The 22,902-nt window shown below is 30.9% G+C and overlaps 1 protein-coding gene across 2 annotated transcripts; it reads left to right on the top strand.

Moving 5' to 3' along the window:
• The first annotated feature begins 15,731 nt into the window (after positions 1-15,731).
• LOC129285885 (monooxygenase 2-like) lies at positions 15,732-21,194 on the top strand. 2 transcript variants are annotated; one of them, XM_054921839.1, is made up of 6 exons: positions 15,735-15,983; positions 16,764-16,910; positions 17,613-17,684; positions 18,542-18,707; positions 18,823-19,051; positions 19,992-21,194. In XM_054921839.1, the coding sequence occupies exons 1-6, from the start codon at positions 15,907-15,909 to the stop codon at positions 20,552-20,554; spliced, it is 1,254 nt and encodes a 417-aa protein (XP_054777814.1). In that variant the 5' UTR covers positions 15,735-15,906; the 3' UTR covers positions 20,555-21,194. The 2 variants fall into 2 exon arrangements, with proteins under 2 accessions (XP_054777815.1, XP_054777814.1); XM_054921840.1 differs by lacking the exon at positions 17,613-17,684 and having other exon boundaries at positions 15,732-15,983.
• The last annotated feature ends 1,708 nt before the right edge of the window (positions 21,195-22,902 follow it).

The following is a 22,902-nucleotide window of genomic DNA, read 5'->3' as shown; positions in this document are numbered from 1 at the left end:
TTTGTGTTCACTAATAAGGCAGCAAAAGTACTAATATGGTTGAGAAGAAACACAAATCATATGTTGCCTTGATAAAGGAGCAAGTCGAGATGAAATCCATTAGTATACTTGGATTGAGGCATAGATCCCTATATCCATGATGCTTGTAGTCAACTAATAAATTCTTCTAAATTGACATCATGTGAGATCAATAAAGTAGAGGAATTTGGGTTTAGCTATGGTGAATATTTGAACTTTAAGTTTGTACGGTGTTAATAATGAATGAAAACGACGTAAGCTTTTACAAGAAAGAGCAATACTATAGCATGTGTTTCATACCACATGTGCTTAAGAACCACGATTGGGAAGCAAGTGAATAAATCCTTGCTTTATTGTTGTGTAAGTCCCATAAAGGAAAATCCTTTCAATAATGTCTTTTGACTTTGACAATATCATGGAGATATGTCATAGTGTTTTCTACTTTAACACATATCGTATGATCATGATAGATATAGTCTAAAGGTATCATGTTAGGAAAGCGACTGTTTCTTATCAAAATGTCATATGGGTGAAAGGATGAGAAAAATGTATATTGGTAAATCTAGGACATTAAAGCACAAATTCAATTCAGAATAAATTAAATTATAGGGTTATTTGTGTTGGTCCTTAATAGGATTTCTAATACAAATACCCAAAATGAAGACGTCAAGTTTATGCGATCATGGCAAAGCACCTTGTATGAAAAGAGGGGGGAGAGAGAGGGGGGGATATGACTGATAATATCTTCTCCACTAAATGTGAGTAGGGGTGTTCACGAAACAGGACGAGATTGGGACACCTTTGTCCTATCTCATAAAAAAGATCAGTTGTGAATTTCGTCTTGTGTCTCATCACATCTTAAAAATCATCCCGTCCTATTAGGAATCGGCACAGGACTGGGACGAGGTCGGGACATCCCACCATCTCGATAAATCGGATAATGTTAAAGAAAGATTTGAATAATAAAATTTATTAAAATTTTAAATCACATAATTGATTAAGTTTAAAATTAAAAGAGCAACACGAGTACATAAATCACGATAATTTAAAATTAATTATTGAATTACATCAATCACAACTAAACATTATGATAATAATTACAAGTGATCTCTATGCTATAAGAGCAACAATAGAAGGCAAGCCAAGCATAACATCAAATCATTGTTCTTCTACTTTAGTTAAGATGAGCTAAGATAATTACTCTTTCAAAAATAAAACAAGAAATATGATATAAATAAAATTTATTAAATAGATAGATATAAGAATAAATTATATTAATATAATTGATATATTATAAAGAAAGATATCGTCCTGTTTACTTTATATCATTAAAATTATCAACATATAAAACATTTAGTTTTATATAAGAATTGCAAGTATTGAAATTATAATTAATATAATTAATATAAGTATAAATTATATTAATATAATTAATATATTTAATGTATATTTTTAAAATAAAAAATAATATATATAATATTTCAGATGGGCCGGGACATCCCGATGATAATCCTGTATCGTATCCAATCCCACAAAGTCCCGTCTGAATTGTTTTTGGGTTAGGACGAGATCCATCCTAATATGATAGAGATAATATTGGGCTAATCGAAATGAGTACATGTTAAATACCTCTAAATGTGAGTGGAGATGTTGGGTTTTCCACCCTTAGTGGATCAAAGTCCAAAAACAAAGCCCATTAATGTGGGGGGTTTTATAAGAAATAGAATAAAAGTCTATGCCAGAAGGGAAATAAAGGTGGGACCTTATGTGTGATATTACAATTGAGCTTTTTGAGGAAATAGTTATCGAAACTATGGCTCATGCTTGTTCGAAAATAAGGCTGAGTGTGTGGGAGTTAAATAGGATATATTTTTTGGGTGAATTACTTAGGTTACGTTTTTTGTCTGTTGTAGTTATGTCGGTTTTATTGCCCCCTTTATAAGATTTATGTTTGCTATTATTCTCTATCAAGGTATTTCAAATTGTAATTTAGGGTAATATATTGATTTTTGAGTTTACAAGATGATATATTGTATGTAATTAAATTTACAAAAATTCCCTTTGTTTTATAACTTAAGAAATTGTTGAATGATGATACCTTAAAACGAATGAATTTTTATTGTAAAAAAGTGTGTTCGAAAATCATGAATTTGAAAATATGGATATTATTATGGTGACTATTCGAATAATTCTTACTTTTTTATTTCTTCTTTTTCTATCTAGTCTCTTTCATTGAGATTTTTTAGGGATAGGATCACTCCTGAAACAAAATGATACATGAGATTAAAATTTAGTGATGACATTTTCTTCAAGCAATGTTTTCAAAACCAAATCAGATATTTAACTAAAAGGGTCAGCTGTTCATTGTTTGCATGATCCAATTGGATTGAATCAATAACCGGATCGGTGACGTAATAATTAAATTAAAAAATTATATACGTATATAATAATCTAAATATAAGAAACAAGTATAAAATTGCTTCTTAAATTAAAAATAAAATTAAATATTTTAAATTTATTATGATTGAACAAGCCATATGATATAACATATCATTAAATAATTAAAAGAATGATCCATTGCTTTAAAAAATTGATTAAAAAAAAAGAAAAATGATCATTTTTTAAGCCGTCTGATTTTTAAGAACCAAATCTAATTCTTGACTTGATCTTATTTTAAGTCCAAAAGCCAGTCTAAAGCAATCTAATCTGGTGCAATTTGCTAAATGATTTTTTTGATTTAACTAAGTTTAACTAGCCGACAGTCTAATTATTCGATGTGATGGAGTCCATTATTCATTGTTTTCAAGATAAGACGCGGATATGCTGTCCCTATCCCGTTGAATCCTATTATTCCTATGCACACTTTTAGGTTATAAAATAAATTTAAAATTAAAATAACAAATTTTAAAAATAAAAGAAATCAATATTTTTTAAAAATGGTTGGCATCCACATCCTGATCATTCTGGCTCTTCCCATATAATAATTAAATATATAGATTAAGATAAATTTATGGCTGTTTATTTGATTAATTTAAGACCACTGACATTTACATTGACACCAAATTTTTGACAAATGTCCAATAATATTACTTTACGCAGCCTGTTTTGGCTGACCAACAAGGTGGAACTCGCTTCGCTGTCAAAACCTCTTGCCTTGCGTTGATAAAAATAACCTGTGGGCGTGACTTAAATAATACCAATATGGGTCCTTTAAACATTATTCTATAGTTTCAATTTCTCGATATGTGCAGAAAGAGCATGATTTAAGAGAAGATAACTTTTTAAATAAGATTTTTTTTTGAATGATTAGTCTTATGCCTATCAGTTATAAAATATTTTGAGAATACAATTATTGATTTTTATAATTTTTTAGATTTTATTTTTAATCTCTATATTTTTTAATATTTTTAATCTCTATAATTTCAGAAAAAATTAATAATGTATATTTTTCAAGTCTCAATAATTTCAATTTTTTCAATATTTTTAATTTCAATAAGAATTGAAAACAATAGAAAAAAACTATAAAGATTAAAAATAAAATTCAGTAAAATTATAAAGATTGATAATCATATTTTTTCTTCTTTCTTTTGGTTAGGATGACAATTCAGATCACAATATTAAAAATATTACAGGTCATGTTATAGATTATTTCTCTATTTTAATTTAATTAACATTTTTCTTTTTGGTTGGGATGACAATTCAGATCACTATATTAAAAATTACAGGTTCTGTTATAGATTATTGTTCCATTTTAATTCAATATTTTTGAAAATATATTGATTGAGTTGGTTAAGAAAAAGCAAATATATTGATTGAATATAATGTTATATATATATATATATATATATTTGGTTAATGACTGAGGGTTACATTGACTCTTTTATAAAAATTAAAAGAAACAATAATACCATTAGTTTCATCAACAATAAATTTCTACTTTGAACTTTTAAATTAAAATTTATATAATCTTTTTAATAAAAATATAAAAATGCTTAATTATATTTTATTTTTTCAAAATAAAAAATTTAAGAACTTTAACTTTTATAGATTAATAAAGTTTACGGATTAAACTATAAGAAATTAATGCAAACAAAATAAACTATATGAACCTATTAATTTAAAATTGAACAAAACTATAACGAACTGCATATTAATTTGCCTTTACTATTATACTACTATACTTCTAATCCTAAATATAAAAGTTAATTAACTAATTTACGTAAATTAAAGAAATATATAAATTAATTATTTATAAAATGATGTGTATGAGGTTTTCAAAAACATTCTTCCTGTCAATCATTTGCATTAGAAACTATCTACAATACATATAATTATATATATATATATATATAAATCCATACATGTAGTTTAAAAAATAAAATAAAATTTTTATCAAAATAAACTAAAATAAAATAAGAGAGAAGCAAAAATGACTAGGCAAGGCATTGAAAATCAAAGCGGTTATTGAACTGGTCAAGAGAGTGGGTTAAAGGTTAATGGTTCAATCAGGGGTCAACCCAGAGTCAAACCGGTCTTAATTAAAATAATATAATATAATTTATATACATAAAAATATTCATATTTGAATAAGAAAAATGAAGATTTAAATTAAAAATAATTAATTATGTTCCAATAACCCAACAAAAAATTAACAAAGAGAGAAAAATCTTATACATATCAAATTGTCAACACAATCCCAACAAAAATTAAATAAAATCTCAATAAAAGTTAAGTAATTTAGCTTAAATAACTTAAAAAATTTAATATAAAAAATGGTTTCTATCACAACCAATATTTAAAAATTGTTGTTTATATAAAAAAATTGTTCTACAATTTATTTTTCACAAATTTTTCATATAATCTTATTGTAAATGCCAAATTTATCAAATTTATTATTAAAATAAATGCATGTGGTGCGTTTGGTTTGGTAAATCCACAAACGAAACAACAAATAATAATAATATAATGACATAATAAAGCTCAACCCACGTGACCAGATGGCAATAAGTATAGTTAAATAGGGAGACTTTGCTGATCCACTTGTTTTGGAATGTAATCCGCACGTCTGCCACTTGCTTATCAGCGCTGGTAATGGTGTTTTTTTTTTTACTTTTTTTTTTTTTACTTATCTTGTGTGTATGGACCTCCTAAGACCTCGGATATACCTAATTTCTGGAACTGGATTGTTGGTACTTCCATTAGCATAAGTGAACCATGGCTTCTTAGTAGGGATTTCAATCAAATTCTGCATGATTCAGACGAACGAAGTCAGCATAATGGTTCAATGAACTTCTTTAGAAATTGTATCTTGCTTTCACACTTCATTGATATTAAGCACTCGGGTCCAAGATTCACCTGGTCAAACAAACGTAAGGGCCATGACCTCACTCTTGAAAAAACTGGATGGAGCTTTCTGCAATCAAAAATGGTTTGAGGCATTTCCTCATACACATGTCTTAAATCTTACCAAGATTGCTTCTGATCACAGTCCCATCGTACTATCCAATCAACTACTTCATCAACTACTTCATTCAATAGTTAAAAAATTCAAGTGCTTTGAGAACTTAGGGCTCAGCTTTAAGGACTATAAAGAAGTGTGCTAGATCATATGTTTTGATAATTATAAAACTAAGAGAAGAGGTATTTGTTATGTGTGTAGATATAAAAAATCATGAATAAAGACAAAACTTTAAGGGTATGAAGAATCAAAAGAAGATAAAGAACTTTATGATAAGTCATTTAAATTCTCTTAGATTCAATATAAAAAATTTGAGAATTTAATCACTTTTCATAATCATTAAAATGAATACATCATAAGTCTCCTTTATATGAATTAAGACCCATTTAAGTATATTCAAAGTTGCAAGTGATATCTTTCTAACGTGTTAAAAATTATTGTGGCTGAATTCAGTATAGCTTGTAGAATCACGTGTGATTTTGCTTGGGTGCTCACAAGAATCAACATGTTGGGCACACTAACTAATGGATCATGTAAGAGTTAGGAAGTGATTCACACGTGATTTGTCACTTGTATTATGTAATGTCTTAAATGTTACTTTTGTATACAAAATTACACGAGATAGTCACTAGTTTTCATGCAAGTTTTAGCATTTGTGTTTCATTACATTATGTCAAAGGCTATTTTATGAGTGAGGACTGACGATAGCCATGCGTGATTTGTCACTTATTACACAATCACATATATATTGAGTCTTAAGTTATCTCAAGCTGAGTTTACTTTTTTTAAATGTATGATTCGTGATTCACATGTTTATATTTCTTGATCATGTATAATCTTGCTTGAGTGCATTGTATTTCCACGCATGAAATGTACCCAGACTAGTTTGAGCCTTATTGCGTACTATTTCACGCGTGACTAAAGATGTGATCCACGCATAATTTATCCTCCTGAATGGACTAAGTCTAGATATAGTTATTTCACATGTGATAATCTTATGCTTCACCCAAGTTTTGTTCATAAGAATTGGCTTTGGCATTTTGCCAGCCATTTTATGCGTAAAAGCAAAGAGGTTTCACATGAGTTTTGTCACATAAATCTAAGCTTAACTTTTTGTAAGCATTTTCATGCATGATGACAAGATGTTTCCATAGAAGTTTTATCACACAAAACTGGTGTTGGATTTTTGCAAGCTAAACTACACATGAGAGTTAAAGGTTCGCACGCAAGTTCTAGTACACATAATTGAATACATATTCACATATGCAGAACCACGCCTGAGAGATTATGAGGATCATGCGTGATTTATCACACACATATATCTAGAACAAGTTGAGAGCAATTTTATGCATGATTTAACAACGCAAGAAATTGCACCAATGGCTAGAAACATTGTTCTAACGGTCTGTCAACTACCAAAACTACTTATGTGATTTATTTTAAGCCTAAAAAAGAACTTTTGATTACTTGAGCAAACTTATCGTTTTCTGACCATTTAAAAAGCTTTCAAATTGTGCTTTAACATTTTATATTCATTCATCATTCTTGAAAAGAATTGTGAAAAAACTCTCACAAGTTTATAAGCTTTCAACTATAATTTATCTACTCTTTTATAGAGCCTCTTTGTAAAAGTTTATTTCATTCATCTAAAATCTTGAAAAAGTATTTTTCAAATGATTATAACAACTTGTTAGATTGTAGCAAGGATTGTTAGTTGATTCAAGACATGTTAAGTCTTGGCAGTTGTACTGTGGTGGCAAGCACCTATTGAAGTTTATGAATTTAGTTGGAAATCTCAAGTGTGATCTTAAGGACTAGACGTAGGCCAAGTTTGGGGTTGAACTAGTATAGATCTTATGTGTTTCATCTTCTTTCTTCATACTAAAGCATTTTACTCTTTTAAGTTTTTAAAAGTTTTAAGTGTCACCCAATTCACCTTTTTAGGTACCAGCCTATCCAACAAAGTGGTCTCTTCAAGTTAGTGTCAACTTTTTAATGAATCCTCAAGTTTAAGATTTCACAAGAAGCTTGCAGTTATAATCTTAAGTCTATCCTCTTGGAATAGATCTAAGATTGGAAACTTGGATGCATAGATTTATCATTTAGAACATGAATTGCAACATCTTTTAACAAAATAGATATCTTGAATCACTCTTATGAAGACCTTTCTATGAAAATTTCACAGCTTCAACACAATCTAGAACTTCTTTATGATTGCTAAAGTAGCTTTTAGGAACAAAGAGCTAAGGTTAAATAGAAGATGGAAGGTGAGAGAAATACAAAATTCTTTCACTTAATGGTTAATAGAAGAAACAACAAAAATCTTATTAGAGGCTTTACTTGAATCTAGATTCTTGGTAGATGATTAAAAGCAGCTTGTCTCTGCTTCTTGGAATTATTTAATGACTTACTCACTAGATCAACTTCTCATGACAGATCTAACCTAGCACGGTTTCTGTCTTCTATTGATGTGCCTGTTATCACTTCTTTGAACATGGACAATTTAATGGCATTGCCAACCTTTCTAGAAGTAAGGAAGCTATTTTTAACCTACTAAAGGATAACTCTCCTTGTGTAGATGGATTTAATGCTAATTTCTTTCAACAATTCTGGGACATAGTTGGAAATGATATTTTTTCTATGGTTACTTATTTTTATTAATCTAAATTTCTCCTTACTGCTCTCAATAAATCATACATTACTCTCATTCCTAAGATTCAAAATATCAAGACTTTTAAGGACTTTTAGCCAATTAGCCTTTATAATGTTTCTTACAAAATTATCTTTAAGGTCCTCAACAACAAACTCAAGATTGTTCTTTCAAGTTTAATCTCTCCCTTTCAAAGTGCTTACCTTAAAGGAAGACTCATCTAGGACAATGTTTTAGTTGCTATTGACTTAGTCAATCAAATTCACATGGCACAAGGGAAAAGGTGCAAATTGGGAGCTCTTAAGCTTGATTTTTTTGAGGCCTTTAATAGGATCTCATAGGAGTCATTTGTAATGTCTGCCTTGATATTACCAAGACAATACTCACACATCATTGTAATAACTCAAATTAAATGAAATCCAAAAGAAATTACCATAACTCAAGGGTTTAAAGATTAGTTAAAACATTGGGATCCTAAAAAAATTCTTTTTAAAATATAGTTTGAGCTCAAACTATGGTTAAAAAATTCAATTATAAGTAAATACGGAAGTATGGGAAACAAACTACATCAAAATCTAGCTTAAATGCCATTTTTTAGCAAATACTAGTTCGTCTGTTGCAGCGCAGGCTGCACTCGCCATGGTGGATGGCACAGAGGGACGAATCCCTTGAGGGCCTCTTGTGCCACAGCACAACAATCATGCGCCGCAGTGTGCACCTGCTGTTATGATAGCAAATTATTATCATGAATTTTCTCTAAACTTTCAGAACATGTTGTTTCGCCATTCGACATCTGATTTGAACGGTTTAATTGTCCACACAAAGCTCTTTGAGCCCTCTAGATAATGGCACCAGTTTCACGCCCAAACAATCATCCGTTTAAAAGATGGACACCCAAACCCAAAATGGTTTATTTTTAAAATAAAACACACATTATGGTATCTAACTCACAATACACAATGCCATTAGCCCCAGAGACACCTTGACCACCTCAAATGGATTACACACCACATAACAATCCATTCATATCACACAATTAAGCAATAATGCTCAAAATGACCACCAAACCTCCATTGGACAAAAACACAATAGGGTGGATAAAATTTAACACATCAATCAATTGGTCATTTTGACACTCAAAACACTTGCAATATATATATATATATATATCACTTGTAAGCAACTTGGCCAAGCACACACCTAATCCATAACACCATTCTTGGACCAAGATATACACACTTATCATAAATTCATACAAGTGATATTCAAATAATGTCATATTCTTAAGTTAGTAATATTTAGTCACAATATTCGTTACAACACACAAAAAGAGAAAAAGGAAGAGCTATACAATGATGCTCTTCACTCTTCAAATGCCCCTTCCTTCCCCTTGCCCTTACCGGAGCTTTTACCTGTAAAACATAACCATGGGGTGAGATAAACATCTCAATAACCAATATAGCTCATTAAATGTTTATTACCACAAATAACAATGAAAAAGTATCCAAAACATAGTATTATCAAGCATACAAAAATTATGAGATATATGTATCTCTTCTCAACAAAACACATAGTTTTTACACTAGCATGATCATCTAACCACCGAACCTCCAATGCTTCCTGACATGAAACCATAAGCTCTCCTAGTTCAACTACTTATTGACCCAAGCATACTTTCAGAGGTAGAAATATTTAGCCAAAGGTAATCTAGTTCACCTACGAATTATAGTTTTTCCCTCTTCACAGACTTGTGATAGAGACATTATTGACTCATAACCGCACCCTAACGGGTACTAGAGAGTTGCCAGACTGCCCAAATGTCCCATGATAACAGTCCTATATAATGTTGCATCAGATGTCCCATGATGTTAGCTCGATCATATGGATTCTTTACTTACATATCTCCAAACACACATATTTCCACATATCTCATGTGAACTCCCACCCCCTATGATCATGCTCTTTCATAATTTTCACTACTTTTTATCACATTTTCACATCACACTTATATACATAGTATATATATTTTAATTAGAAACAATAACCATTTACAAAACACTTTTTCATGCTAAAATCATTTACAATGTCAAATTATGCACAAAACTCTTTAAAACCACAACTTTATCATTTAAAATTACTTCTACATAGTTACAATAGCTAATAAACACAATAAACTATATAGTTATGTCAATCCTTTTATCACACGAAAAGAGTTACCATGATTTAACGTTAGCTTCACACATTCTATACGCATAATATAGCTCGAGCAACACTCAATCTACACTAATAGGTGACAATCATCAATTATCACTATGGATAACTCCGAATTCACTAGGTTCTAAGTGCTTAAAATACTCAAATTCCTTTTCTAACAACATCAACCATTCTCACACACTCTAACCATCCTATTACACATTCCAACACACCAAATTTTCTAATCAATGTTCCATATTGTCTCAAAATCCTCAAATTATACTTAAGGTTTGTCCAAACCCTTACCAAAAATTTTCAATCACCATAAAACTCATAAACTTAAGGTTAGCAGCTTGATTTAACTCTCCAAGATCTTAAATAAACCAACAGGTTCGGTCTAAACCTAAGGGAACTAAAATCAAAGCCCCCATTATCCCAAATGTTTAGATTTTCATATAAAAGAGGGAGAAGAGGAAATGTATAACTTATCTAATGGTGAATCAAGCTCTAAATACCCTCAAAGTAGTTTAGGGATCGTACCCTAGCAAACCAAAAGCTCTCCTTCGTCGCTCTCTCATTTTTCCTTGTTCTCTGTTTTGTTTTCGGTCTGCTTTCGTGATATGATAAGTGCAGATTTTGCACGTACGCCGGCGCACTGACTCGGCTGTCGCAGCGCATGGCACAAAAAGCCCCATGAAATTTTAAACTCCCTTCCGTGTCATGGCTTACTTGAACCTCAACTTAGCCCTCTTCTAAGGCTGTCCAAAGATTCAAAAATCATATTAGCCTTTATAAACCTTACTAAATAACAATTTATTTAAATTGACCAAATTATCCCTTGAAAACACTAATAATTACTAATGAGGGAGCTTAGGATGTTACATCATTCATGCTATCTTCACATGCATGAAATTTCCTTCTAAATGGATCAATCTTCTTTTTCAATGTATCACTATTGTTGAATTCAATAACATTTTTAATGGTCAACTCACTCAATCTATTTTCTGTTGAAATGGAATAAGGCAGGGTGACCCTCTCTCTCCATACAAATTTATCCTTGAAGATAACATTTTATCTTGTCTACTAATTCAAGCAAAAGAATTCCTTCCAAGGTATGTATTTGTCAATCCTCCTTTTCGGCATCACACTTCTTATTTGTTGATGATTCAACTATCTTCTTTGAGCATATTTGATCTAGAGTTCAAGTAATAAAGGACATCATTGATACTTTCTATCACTGATGTAGGTTACAGTTGAACTTTCAGAAGTCTTCTCTCCTTTTAAGTCCTAATATTCCTGTGGAAATTCAAGACGAACTTTTAAATTACTTTGGAATCTAATGTTCTCCCTCTTTTGGCAAGTACTTGGGGCAATTGGGTTGATGCAATTATAGATAAACAAAAGACCATAAACCAGGTCATAGAATCTGTTAATAAGAGGTTTCCTTCTTGGAAATCTAAAATTCTTTCATAGGCATCTAGGCTCATACTTATTAAATCTGTTTTGTCTGCATCTAACATATATGTTCTCTCCTACCTCAAGTTACCTAAGAACATTTGTGATATCATTGATTCTAAATTAGTTGATTTTTTTTGGATATTGAAAAAGGAAAGAAAAATATTCATCTTATACAGAAGAACTTAATTTTTGGATCTACAACTTCAGGGGGTTTAGGTTTGAAAAATACAAGATTAAAGAATATGGCACTCATTGCCAAATAGATTTGGAGAATCTTACAATTTGAGCCTCACTCTCTTTTAGGGAACACACCAAAACTCAAATATATTAATTCTAGAGATGAATTCTCTCTCAAGAAGCTTTATAATGCTAGTTGGTTCTGGAAGGGCATTCTTGAATCGACCAATACTATCACATCCCATCTCCCTTGGCAAGTAGGTAATGATAGTCTGATCCCTATCACTCATGACAAATGGTGAAAACCTTCAAATGTGGTTTTTGTGCACAGATAACATCCTAATACAATTTCTAACCTCATTACCACTTCACATCAGCCTTGGCAAAAGGTTAAATGGAATCTCTCTCTTCTTAATAAAATATACAGGCATGAGATTGTTGATCAAATACTACAGATCTCCCTTTCTTTTTTTTGATTCGTTAGACAAATTGATTCGGACATCTTATATTGTTAAAAAGGGGTACAAGAATCTCTCCACATCTTTTGATGCAGTCATTCCTTATTATAGTGCCAATATTTGTTCTTTCCTTTGGAAATTGAACCTTTCTTACAAGATATTCCTCTTTATTTAAAAGCTTGTTCATAAAGTTATTCCAACTGCAGAATACTTCTTAAGCATCATGTACCGACATCTTCTAGTGTATTTTTAGTTGTGGTTGTGATGAATCCCTACAGCACATTTTCTGTGATTGCCTTTTTACTAAAGCCATTTGGTACAGCTCATGTTTTATCTATTCTCATGTTATCTCTGCTACAAGACTAGTAGAATGGATCATCCCTACATCGAAAGCACTATACTGTGATAATAAGGTTCAAGAGCTTGAAGGAATCTTCCTTCTCCTTCACTTAATTTGGTTTAAAAAAACCAAGCCCTTCATGGGACTTAAATTTTCTCCATATCAAGTTATTCAAGACTTTCATGGATAGCTAAGTTTTTCTTTCCAATAGAAGCCAACATTATCATCTTCAGTAACTTCCAACTCAAAAGGGGTTTTGCATTCCTTCATAGTCAAGTCATCTCAATTTTCTAAAAATAAATGGACGATTAAGATCACGAAGTTCAAAAAAGGTAGGCCATCACTTGTGGATCTCAAGTCCTATATAATGGTGATAAGTTGAGTAGGTTCATGATTTGAAAATCTTGTCATAAGGATCCTTTTACGTTTGGACTAGCTTTCTTAAGAGCAATTCTATACTAGATTTACAATTTCATTGGTAGTCCTCGTCACACACACTGTCTAGGTCACATTACCATTTCAAGTCATAAAGGAAACTTCAGGCCTTCAGAGGAGAAAGTTGATTGCTTTACTTACAATGGTTTCTAGTTGTTTAGTTATTTTAATTCTGTTTTGTTCGAGAAGCAACAGTTGCAATGGCCTATTGATCTTTTTCTCTATAATTGTCCTTTTTTATTCTCTTTTGAATTGTAAGAATATTTTATGCTTTTCATTTAATATATTCATTTGACTATCTTTCAAAAAAAAAAGGCAATAACTTTTATTGATTTTTCGCAAAGAGTAAGTAGGAGGGACAGAGCAAAATAGGGACAAAGCAAAATAAGGATATGGAGACAAGAGACTAGAAGTGTGTATAGAGACAGCTTAGACCATGCCAAGAAGGGAGAAATAAAAATGAGGAGGAAGCCAAGAGCAGACGGCGAACAGCAAACCACAAAGAAGCAGCTCAAGTGCTCGACAACGAGAAGCTAGATGGCGAGTTGGAGTTCAACTTTAAACGATCCCCATAGCAAGAAGAGATTGTAACTCGAGTTCAATGGGGAGGTTGATAGTGAGGTTGAAGGTGAGGGTTTACCAAAATCTAAAGACAAAGTCAAAGTGAATAGGCAAAGTGATTTGGGGCTTTGGTAGGGATTTCTTTTCAAATATGAAGATTTAACATAATATTTAGCTTTTTTATAAAGAAAATCTCAAAATGATGTCATTTTGGGTTGTTTCCAGTCACAAAATGCAACCAAGCTAACCCAACCAACTCGTTAGGTTAGCTGAGTTAACCCAGGGTTGATTAGGTTAGGCCAGGTTAACTTCAAGATGGTTCAAATGAAAAATCAAATTGAAAAAGAGGCCGATCCATCGGTTGAATGGGCAATCCGATCTGGTTTTCCATTCATTCAGACTACGTCTCATGTTACCAAAACCATCTCCTCATTTCAATTAGCCATTGCATCACATGGAAGTGACTAGACAGGCTCCATGTGTGTTCAGTTTTTAGTTTTTATGGTAAAAGTCCATTTAAAGTATTTAACTATTTGCTAGATTTGACAAAAATATATCCCAAATGTGATTTAAATGTACTTTTGAAGGTTATCCAAATGGGTTATATAACTTTTTTTGTTTTTTTTTTTTGGGTTTCCCTTAGCAATCACTTCCTTTATAATAGTTTTAAAAGTATTACTTAATATAGGTATTTTTTTCTATTTTAAATAATAAATATTTAACAACATTTGAAAACTGTTTTTTTAAAAAAATAGACAATAATTTTTAAGTGTCGAAATAAAATTTTTAAACAGGCAATATTAAAAATGTTAAGTTAGTGTTTTTATCATAACATTTTAAAGTTTCTTTTCTAATAGGCAATGAAGTTAAGAAAAGAGAAAATCACGTAGAGATCAAATAGAGATCCCCAATATGAGTTTAAAGTTCCAAAGAATCTCATACAATACACAAATAACCTTAAAATTCCATCGATTTTAATTATAATTAATTTTTATTAAAAAATTATAATTAATTTTTGATATATATTTATAAAAAAAATATCTTTCTTTAAAAAAAAAAAATCTCTCCATGGCCATTGGCATCCAAGCTCCGATGACTGGCATAAGAGCTCTACTGTTCGGTGTCTGAGATCAGCGACTATAAGTAAATAATTTTAAATTTTTTTAAAGGAGGTTATTTTAATAAATGTACAAAAAACATAATTACAATTAAGTACATAAAACTTTAGGATTAAGATTCTTTAGACCTTTGTGTCATGTTCCGCTCAGAAAATTATTATTCTCTTTATTAAAAAATGTAAGATATTTTTTTAAGATTTTAATGTTAAAAAATATAAAATATTTTTAATATTTTAAAATATAATCATTGTTTTTTTAAAATGTTCTTATTAAATAAATCACTTTATATTTATTTTAGAGTAAAACACTTAATAGACATAAATATAGAAAAACAAGGTTTGTTTGAAGGCATATAATTATTTTGTTGAAGGTCACATCATGTTAAAAATACATTATATTTTTAGATAAAAGTAATACATAAAAGTATAAGCAATACTCCTTCCGGTCCTATTTATAAAACATATTCTATAAAGTTTATTAATTTATTTATAAGTTACAGTGCGATATTTTAAGTAATATTTAAAATATATTTTTAAAATTATTTTTTATAAGAGAGAAAAAATAACATGATATTATTTTTAAAATTTATTATATAGGGACATATTTAAAATTTTATATTTTTATATTTTTTTTATTTTTTATATTAATATTAATAAAATGGGTAAAAATGATATATAAAGAGGATTGATGAAGTACTTTTCAATTCCACGAAAATGTCGTTGGGGTCACATTGCAAAGGCAAACGTATAGGCTTTCGTCACCATAGAGGCAGGATCTCGAATTATTGCTCTCTCACTGTTTCACTGTCATCATCATCGCCTACGTCTTCTTCCTCTAACTCTATCATCAATTCGGCGCCTTCTCAAGCCTATATAAATGTGTGTGTGTGTATGCACACAGTCACACACACACACAATCACACTCATCAATCGCAATCCAATTGAGATTAATTCACAACCTCGTGGTCAGGAAGCAGATAAAATAGCCTCACCCAGCTGAGCTTGAGATAAGAGAGAGAGAGAGAGAGAGAGAGCGCCAAGATGGAATCAAGAGTTGAAGATATTGTGATTGTGGGAGCTGGGATTGCTGGCCTTGCTACCTCCTTGGGACTTCACAGGTACCATCTCTCATCTCTTTTTCGTGTTTTCATGTCTCTGAATTTGAATTAAGTGCAAAAACATCAGAAACTTCTTTTTCAGGGTTTCTGTTGTTGGCATCTTTTAAGGTAACAGTGAATGAGTGTCATTAATTCCCTGTAATTTAAAGTGAAAAAAAAATATATACGAATGTTCATAAAAAAATTATTATTATTATTATTATTTTTCTTTTAGTGACCAAACCATTAAATTTTAAATATATTATATAAAAAATATATTGTAGACATAACGAAGGTTGGGGGATGGAGTTTAGTGAATAAGGTTAATTTTCCTTTTTAGGCATCGCTCTTTTAGAAATGAAAAATAATTAAATTACAAGATTTTTTTAAATTTTGTCAAAATTACACAAATATTTTTTCTACTTTTAGAATTAATGTAATATTTTTAAATAAGATAAAATGAATAAAGTGCATGAATTTATTTTGTTTTATAAAAAAAAATTCCGCATATCAACTGCCAAACTTAAAAAGTGTGGGTCGATTTTTAAAATAAAAAAAATTATCAATTTGAAAAGTAAAAAATTCGTAATTTCAAATTTATTATAAATGAGACGAGATTTCTATATGTTTTTGTATTTTCAAAAAAAAATTTGAATAAGTTTTACAAAATATGGAAGTTTATATTAATTCCAAAAATATCACTGTAAATTTTAGTAAAATTCATGAAATGTCTATATAATTCAATTTTTTAAAAATATTTTAATGACATAAGCTAGCTTTTATATTCACATAAACTTGCAGGCTTGGCGTCCGAAGTTTGGTTTTAGAATCTTCAAATACTTTGAGGACATCAGGATTTGCTCTCTCAATATGGACAAATGCTTGGAAAGCCTTGGATGTTCTTGGCATTGGTCACATACTTCGCCAACACCACCTCCAGCTTCTCGGGTAATACTAGTCTCTCAAGCCTAAGAATGGTTTTCATTATGTCTGTTACAATGGTTATAAGAAGACACATATAAATAAAGTATGATATATCGAGAGTTTATAGGTTTTTTTTTTTTTTTTTAGCGATTTAAAGCTCTTCTCCAGCCTAACTACAATGGATGGGCGGCCTAACAATTTTAAGAAGAAATATAAGTGAGTTTAACACGACATTGTAAATCAAAACCTTAACACGTTAAACTTATTAGTATTTTCCACTTATCTACTTCTTCCCGTCATTATTACAATCGATGTGGATCCTTTACTCCGAGTCATGCAAACTCATATTTGACATCCCAACAATAACAGCATGCCTTTAGAAAAGAAATCAAAGTTTTTAAAACCAGACATTCTTTTAACTGGGTAAGACATTAATTGGTTCAAAAGTCATCGGAACTGTGTTTAAATGCATCGGATCGGTCAAGATTAATGAATGAAGAAACAGAGTATTCTCTTATGATTAATGTAAACTCATAATGTCTTCCAGAATCTGTGTTTATTCAACAATACATGTGTCTTTTCTTTAGAAATTTTTTTTGCATTGTTAATTCCACTCAAACAAAGAAACTAAAGAAGTCAGTGGGTGAATTATAATTAAGAAATGAAATGTTTTGCTGGTAATGATTAAGAGCATATGAAACTAAACATTTTGGGATTGGAGTGCAGAAATGTCACTACTTCTTTGACTACAGGGCAACAAACATCAACAACATCTTTTGCCAATGCCACAGGAGAATAGTAAGTTGATCAATTTGTAAACGAACACTTTATTCACTTTATAATCATCATTATATATATATATAAACAAAGTCAGTCTAAATGTAAATTTACTGCATTTCTCTAGAATTTCATGCCTTTGAAATTTACTGATATGTGAATCTGTCAGTAACAGTTTGAGCATCTGCGCATTTTCACGCAGTGATATATAACACATTTTTACAATATTATTACATGAAACTTATCTCAATATGAATAAAGACTGAGTTTGATTATATATAATTTGATCATTAGTATGACGTGGCATGACATGCACATAAGAAGGACATGGCTGAGGTTGGTCAGCCAAGGCTTAGTTGACAAAGAAAATTTCAGTACAAGTAATAGAAAGTTTCATATAATTGAATTGAGGTTTAAACTAACCTAGCTATTTAATATATACTCTTATTCCATTTTGACTCGTGTATTTGGCTTAGAATGTTTGATCTTGCCATAATAATCAAGAGATCTACGGCCTCTGTATTTAACAGTTAAATGCACTATATGAATATAGACAAAAAAAAGAAAAGAAAAGAAAAGAAAAGAAATCAAGAATTAAGTGACAAGTGAATAAAGGGAGTATACGTAAAATACACATCTACTAATCATTGCCACTTATGAGCACTTAAATGGAATAGGAAATCTTACCCCAAAACCTAGTTGTTAAAGCAGGATAACCAACTCATTTAAATATCCTATTGTGCACCCGGTACTATTCAATGAGGAACTTGGTATCCTATACTATCAAGTCTCCCTCAGCCACATTCTTTCTTAAATGCATGATGGATTGCTACTAAGGATCCAAATTAGATTGCTAACAGAATTTTTACATGGTGCAGTGGGGTTCGCGAAGTTCGTTGTGTTAGTAGACAATTACTGGTGGAAGCGCTCGCTAATGAGCTTCCAAGTGGCACCATCAGGTACTCTTCAAAGGTGGTAGCTATTGAGGAATCTGGCTTCACTAAACTAATTCATCTTGCTGATGGAACTATCATCAAAACTAAGGTAATAATTTTATTTTTTATTAACAATATCTAAGATCAATAACCTTATTGGCTCACCCAAACAAGGCCTTAAACTGTAACAATAATATATCATTGTTCATGACTGATGAAAGCAGGTACTCATTGGGTGTGATGGAGTGAACTCAATAGTAGCAACGTGGCTTGGGTTAAACAAGGCTGCCTTCTCTGGTAGATCTGGAATTAGAGGGTGCATTACATTAAATAGAAGTCACAAGCTTGAACCTATGTTTTTGCAGTTTTTTGGAAAAGGTTATAGAAATGGCGTTCTTCCCTGTGATGACAAGACAGTTTATTGGTTCTTTACTTGGACTCCCACTGATCAAGGTGAGTCCTCCGTGACTAACGGAATCATAGGTCATTATTATTCCTTTAAACATTTGATGAAGTTATATTTCTTTTTAGCATACAAGATTATTCCATGGTATAAGAATATATATAGTATATATCATTTTGCAGCATATTAGCATTCAAGAGTTCTTATCATAGACAAGAGTTAAATGGAAAATTAACTTTTAAAATTTTAGGTCCAAAAGTGTTTGGGACCCTAAAATTGTGTTTGGTGCAGTCTTTCCCTTCCTCTCTTCAAAATAGTGTAATATTTCCCCTATTGTTAACAATTGTAATTTTGATTGTTAGTTGACTAAAAAATTTCAGAAAAGGACCACTGATTCTTGGTGCTTGTTTGTAATTTTTGGATCTGTTTTTGTAATTGTCTTGGTAATTTTATGAAATTTTGAGATTTTTTTAAATAATTACATAATTAACTAATGGCCAAAGTTAGCATTCATTAACAATAATGGCAACATTATACCGTTTTTAAAAATTAAAGAGGAACTATACCAAAAATGAGTTTAAGGTTCCATTAGCTCTTGGACTTATATTTTAAGGGGTGAAATTGCCTTTTAACCCTTGAAAAAGTTGTTATGCTTTCTAAGCATGTATCTTGCCACTTGACACTGATGTACCAAAACCAAGATGAAGATATGCCAAATTCCTCTTGAATTCTTTGTTTTTATATACTGTATATATGATTTATGCCAACATTCATATATGTTACTGCATTAAGATAAGCAAGCTTAGAGTTTTGCATTGGCTGGCTAGCTAATTACTGAGCAGTGATCACTTGAAAAACGTCCTAGTAAGATTAAGTTATCTTCTAAGACACCTATTTTGTAACGTTCATTCACTAAGCCTCAGCCTAACACTTGCTTATGTTAATAAATGCAAGTGTAATATATACTCATCAACTTGACTCGCCTTACAGAAAAGAAGCTAGAAGAGAACCCAGCTCAAATGAAGCAATTTGTGTTAGAGAAGCTAGAGAATATGCCAAGTGATCTCAGAGCCTTCATAGAAAATACTGATTTGGATCATTTCTTATCATCCCCATTGAGATACAGACATCCTTGGGAGCTAATATTTGGTAATATCAATAAAAGCAATGTGTGTGTTGCTGGAGATGCATTCCACCCTATGACCCCTGATCTTGGCCAAGGTGGTTGTTGTGCTTTAGAAGACGGGGTTGTTTTAGCCCGGTGTCTTGGCGAGGTCTTCTTCGTGAAATCCGATGGAGATATCAGAAAGAAGAATGATGAAGAAGAAGAAGAGGAACAGTATAAGAGGATTAAGATGAGCTTGAAGAAATATGCTAATGAGAGACGATGGAGAAGCATTATTATCATCTTTACAGCTTATTTGTCTGGTATAATTCAGCAGGGGCAATCCAAATTGGTCTCTTTTTTCAGAGACAAATTTTTGGCTCCAATTTTAGCTGGTATTCTATTAAAGGTGTCTGATTTTGACTGTGGAAAGCTGAGCAACTCTTAGACGATGGAGTAATTTAGATCCTCTAAAATTGATGATATGTGAAGTTGTAGAAGTTGGACGCAAGGTACAAGTACTCTATGTTCATCTTCTCTAAGTATGCAAGAACATCTATAGTTAATTTATGGTTAAGATGCAAAAATACTTATAATTTTTTCTGAGTTTTTGTTATTTTTAAATTAATAATGGCACATGATTAACCATTTATTTTATAAGAGGCCAACCTTAATAGTCAAGTTAGGCTATTTTAGCAGATTGGAGAAGGTTAGTCTCTTTTATAAAATTAATAGATATCCGTATACTATTGTTAACTTAAAAATACTAGAAGTTCCTAAAGAAAAAGTTTATGGATATTTTTTACATTAGCCTTTGAATTTATAGTATTGGTACTTTGCATTCATCTTCATCACCCTCACATATCTTTAATTTTAGAGGATCTGAGCAGCCAAAAAGAACCTTTTCAGAGGATTTGAATTATTGAAGGACCCAACAATAATAGTGTTAAAATAGTCGTCCATTTCCTTGCTTATGGAGTGGTTTGTTATGTTTACTAATGCATATTTCTTGAGATCATAAAATTATATATAGATGCAATGTTGTTTTTCTCCATTTTCTAGGCCTTAATAAAGCATTTTTCACTATCCCTTTTTGTCTTGATTGTTGCATTTAAAGATTCTGTTTTGGTTAATGGCCTAGATCATTATTATTGGGGTATAAAAACTTGTAGGAAATCAGAGAAAATGTCTTTATTATCAAAGAAAGAATTCAAGTATAACTACAGAAGAATTGCTTGTGGCCTTATATAGAGCCTAAAACATGAACATCGAATCCCAGTAATTCAAAGTAAAGGACAATTTTAAAGCCCGACAGAATTATGACCAACAGAACCCAATAAAAATTAACAAAGCCATTGGTTAAATCTATTAAAAATAAGGGAAAATTACCATGAAGTCCAATAGAAGCATTGAAAATACCTAAAAGTGCAAGAGAAGCACCAAATATTTGTCAGGTTTCGAGGGACTTAGACATGAATAAGTCTTTTTGTGAATTAACACTATGTTTAGTTTAATGAATCTAACAATAACCTCCTTCCACATGAAATATTTTGTTTTTCTGAGGTTCTCTGTCTTTGAATTTAATGGAAAGAATGAGTTTATAATTCAAGCACCTCATTGTATACATAACCAGTAGAAATTTGTAAAACACAAATTACAATATGCATGTTTCATTTCTGATCAATGAAGAAGTGATGGAAAATTGAAGTCAGTAAAATTTCAATAATATTGATATACTATATTTCGAAAATTTGTTTGACTAGCTACATTCAAGATTCAGGTGCATTGTCTCTGTCTCCTCTTTTGTCCTTTTGCGTGTTCTGTTTTTTCCAATACTTTCAGTTTAATTCTCTCCTTTAGTTCTGTGATTCTTAATGGTTTTTTTGACCCTGGATACTTTTTAATGGCAATTTGTTTATGGGTTCTATAATTATTATTTGTTTGATGCCATTTGACAAGTGTAAAGCTAGTCAAAGTTGAGGTATAGTTGAATTTGATCTGTGTATAAGAAAGGCAAAAGCTTGGAACGCTGATATGTAAGCTTTACATGCATGGAAATGTGATGATGTTTGAAGAGATTGGTTTTTGTGGATAAAGAAGATGGAAGGGCTAATGTAGTCATAGATTGAATGTACTTACCTTTTGTGGCATGCTAGGAACTTTTTTAGACTCTCATTTTGTAAATGCTAATATGAATGGTGATTGTAAGAATGTTTTAATATATTATGAATGGTAACTGTATGTTTATCACATATTGACAAGTGTTATTGACAAGTTGTCCATAAATAACTTTATAAATTTTTACTTGTTAATACCCTATGTGTAAGTCATCATTTCCTTTTGACATGTTGCCATTACTCGTTACCTTGTCAATTTAAGTAGCAGATAACTTCATAAAATTTTAGTTGTCAATGCCCTATGCGTAAGTTGTCATTTCGCTTTGCTGTGTTGTCATTACCTATTATCTTGTCATTTTAAATAGCAAATAGTTTCAAAAATTTTTACTTGTTAATATCTTATGTGTAAGTTGCCATTTCTTTTTGTCAGGTTGTCATTACCCATTGCCTCATCAACTTAAATGGTAGATAACTTTATAATTCTTTTCTTGTCAATATATCACATGCGTAAATTATCATTTTTCTTTATCAAGTTGTTATTACCTTTTTCTTGTCAATTTAAAAGGTAAACAACTACATAAATTTTTACTTGTCAATACCCTATGCACAATTTGTCATGTCCCTTTCTTGTGTCATTATTACCGGTTGCTTGTTGAGTTAAATGGCAAATAACTTCAAT

The sequence above is a fragment of the Prosopis cineraria genome, unplaced genomic scaffold (assembly GCF_029017545.1).
Source record: "Prosopis cineraria cultivar Desert tree isolate PC_DT_omini unplaced genomic scaffold, ASM2901754v1 PC11, whole genome shotgun sequence".
Lineage (NCBI taxonomy): Eukaryota > Viridiplantae > Streptophyta > Magnoliopsida > Fabales > Fabaceae > Prosopis > Prosopis cineraria.
Note: the sequence above shows the minus strand (reverse complement) of the source record. Positions and strands in the feature narration are given on the sequence as shown.

Excerpts from the sequence above, each read along its gene's own strand:
- LOC129285885 (XM_054921839.1), top strand. The coding sequence starts at position 15,907 with ATGGAATCAAGAGTTGAAGATATTGTGATTGTGGGAGCTGGGATTGCT. Across the intron at positions 18,708-18,822 it reads GAACTATCATCAAAACTAAG|GTACTCATTGGGTGTGATGG; the intron begins GTAATAATTTTA and ends TGATGAAAGCAG. Across the intron at positions 19,052-19,991 it reads TTGGACTCCCACTGATCAAG|AAAAGAAGCTAGAAGAGAAC; the intron begins GTGAGTCCTCCG and ends CTCGCCTTACAG.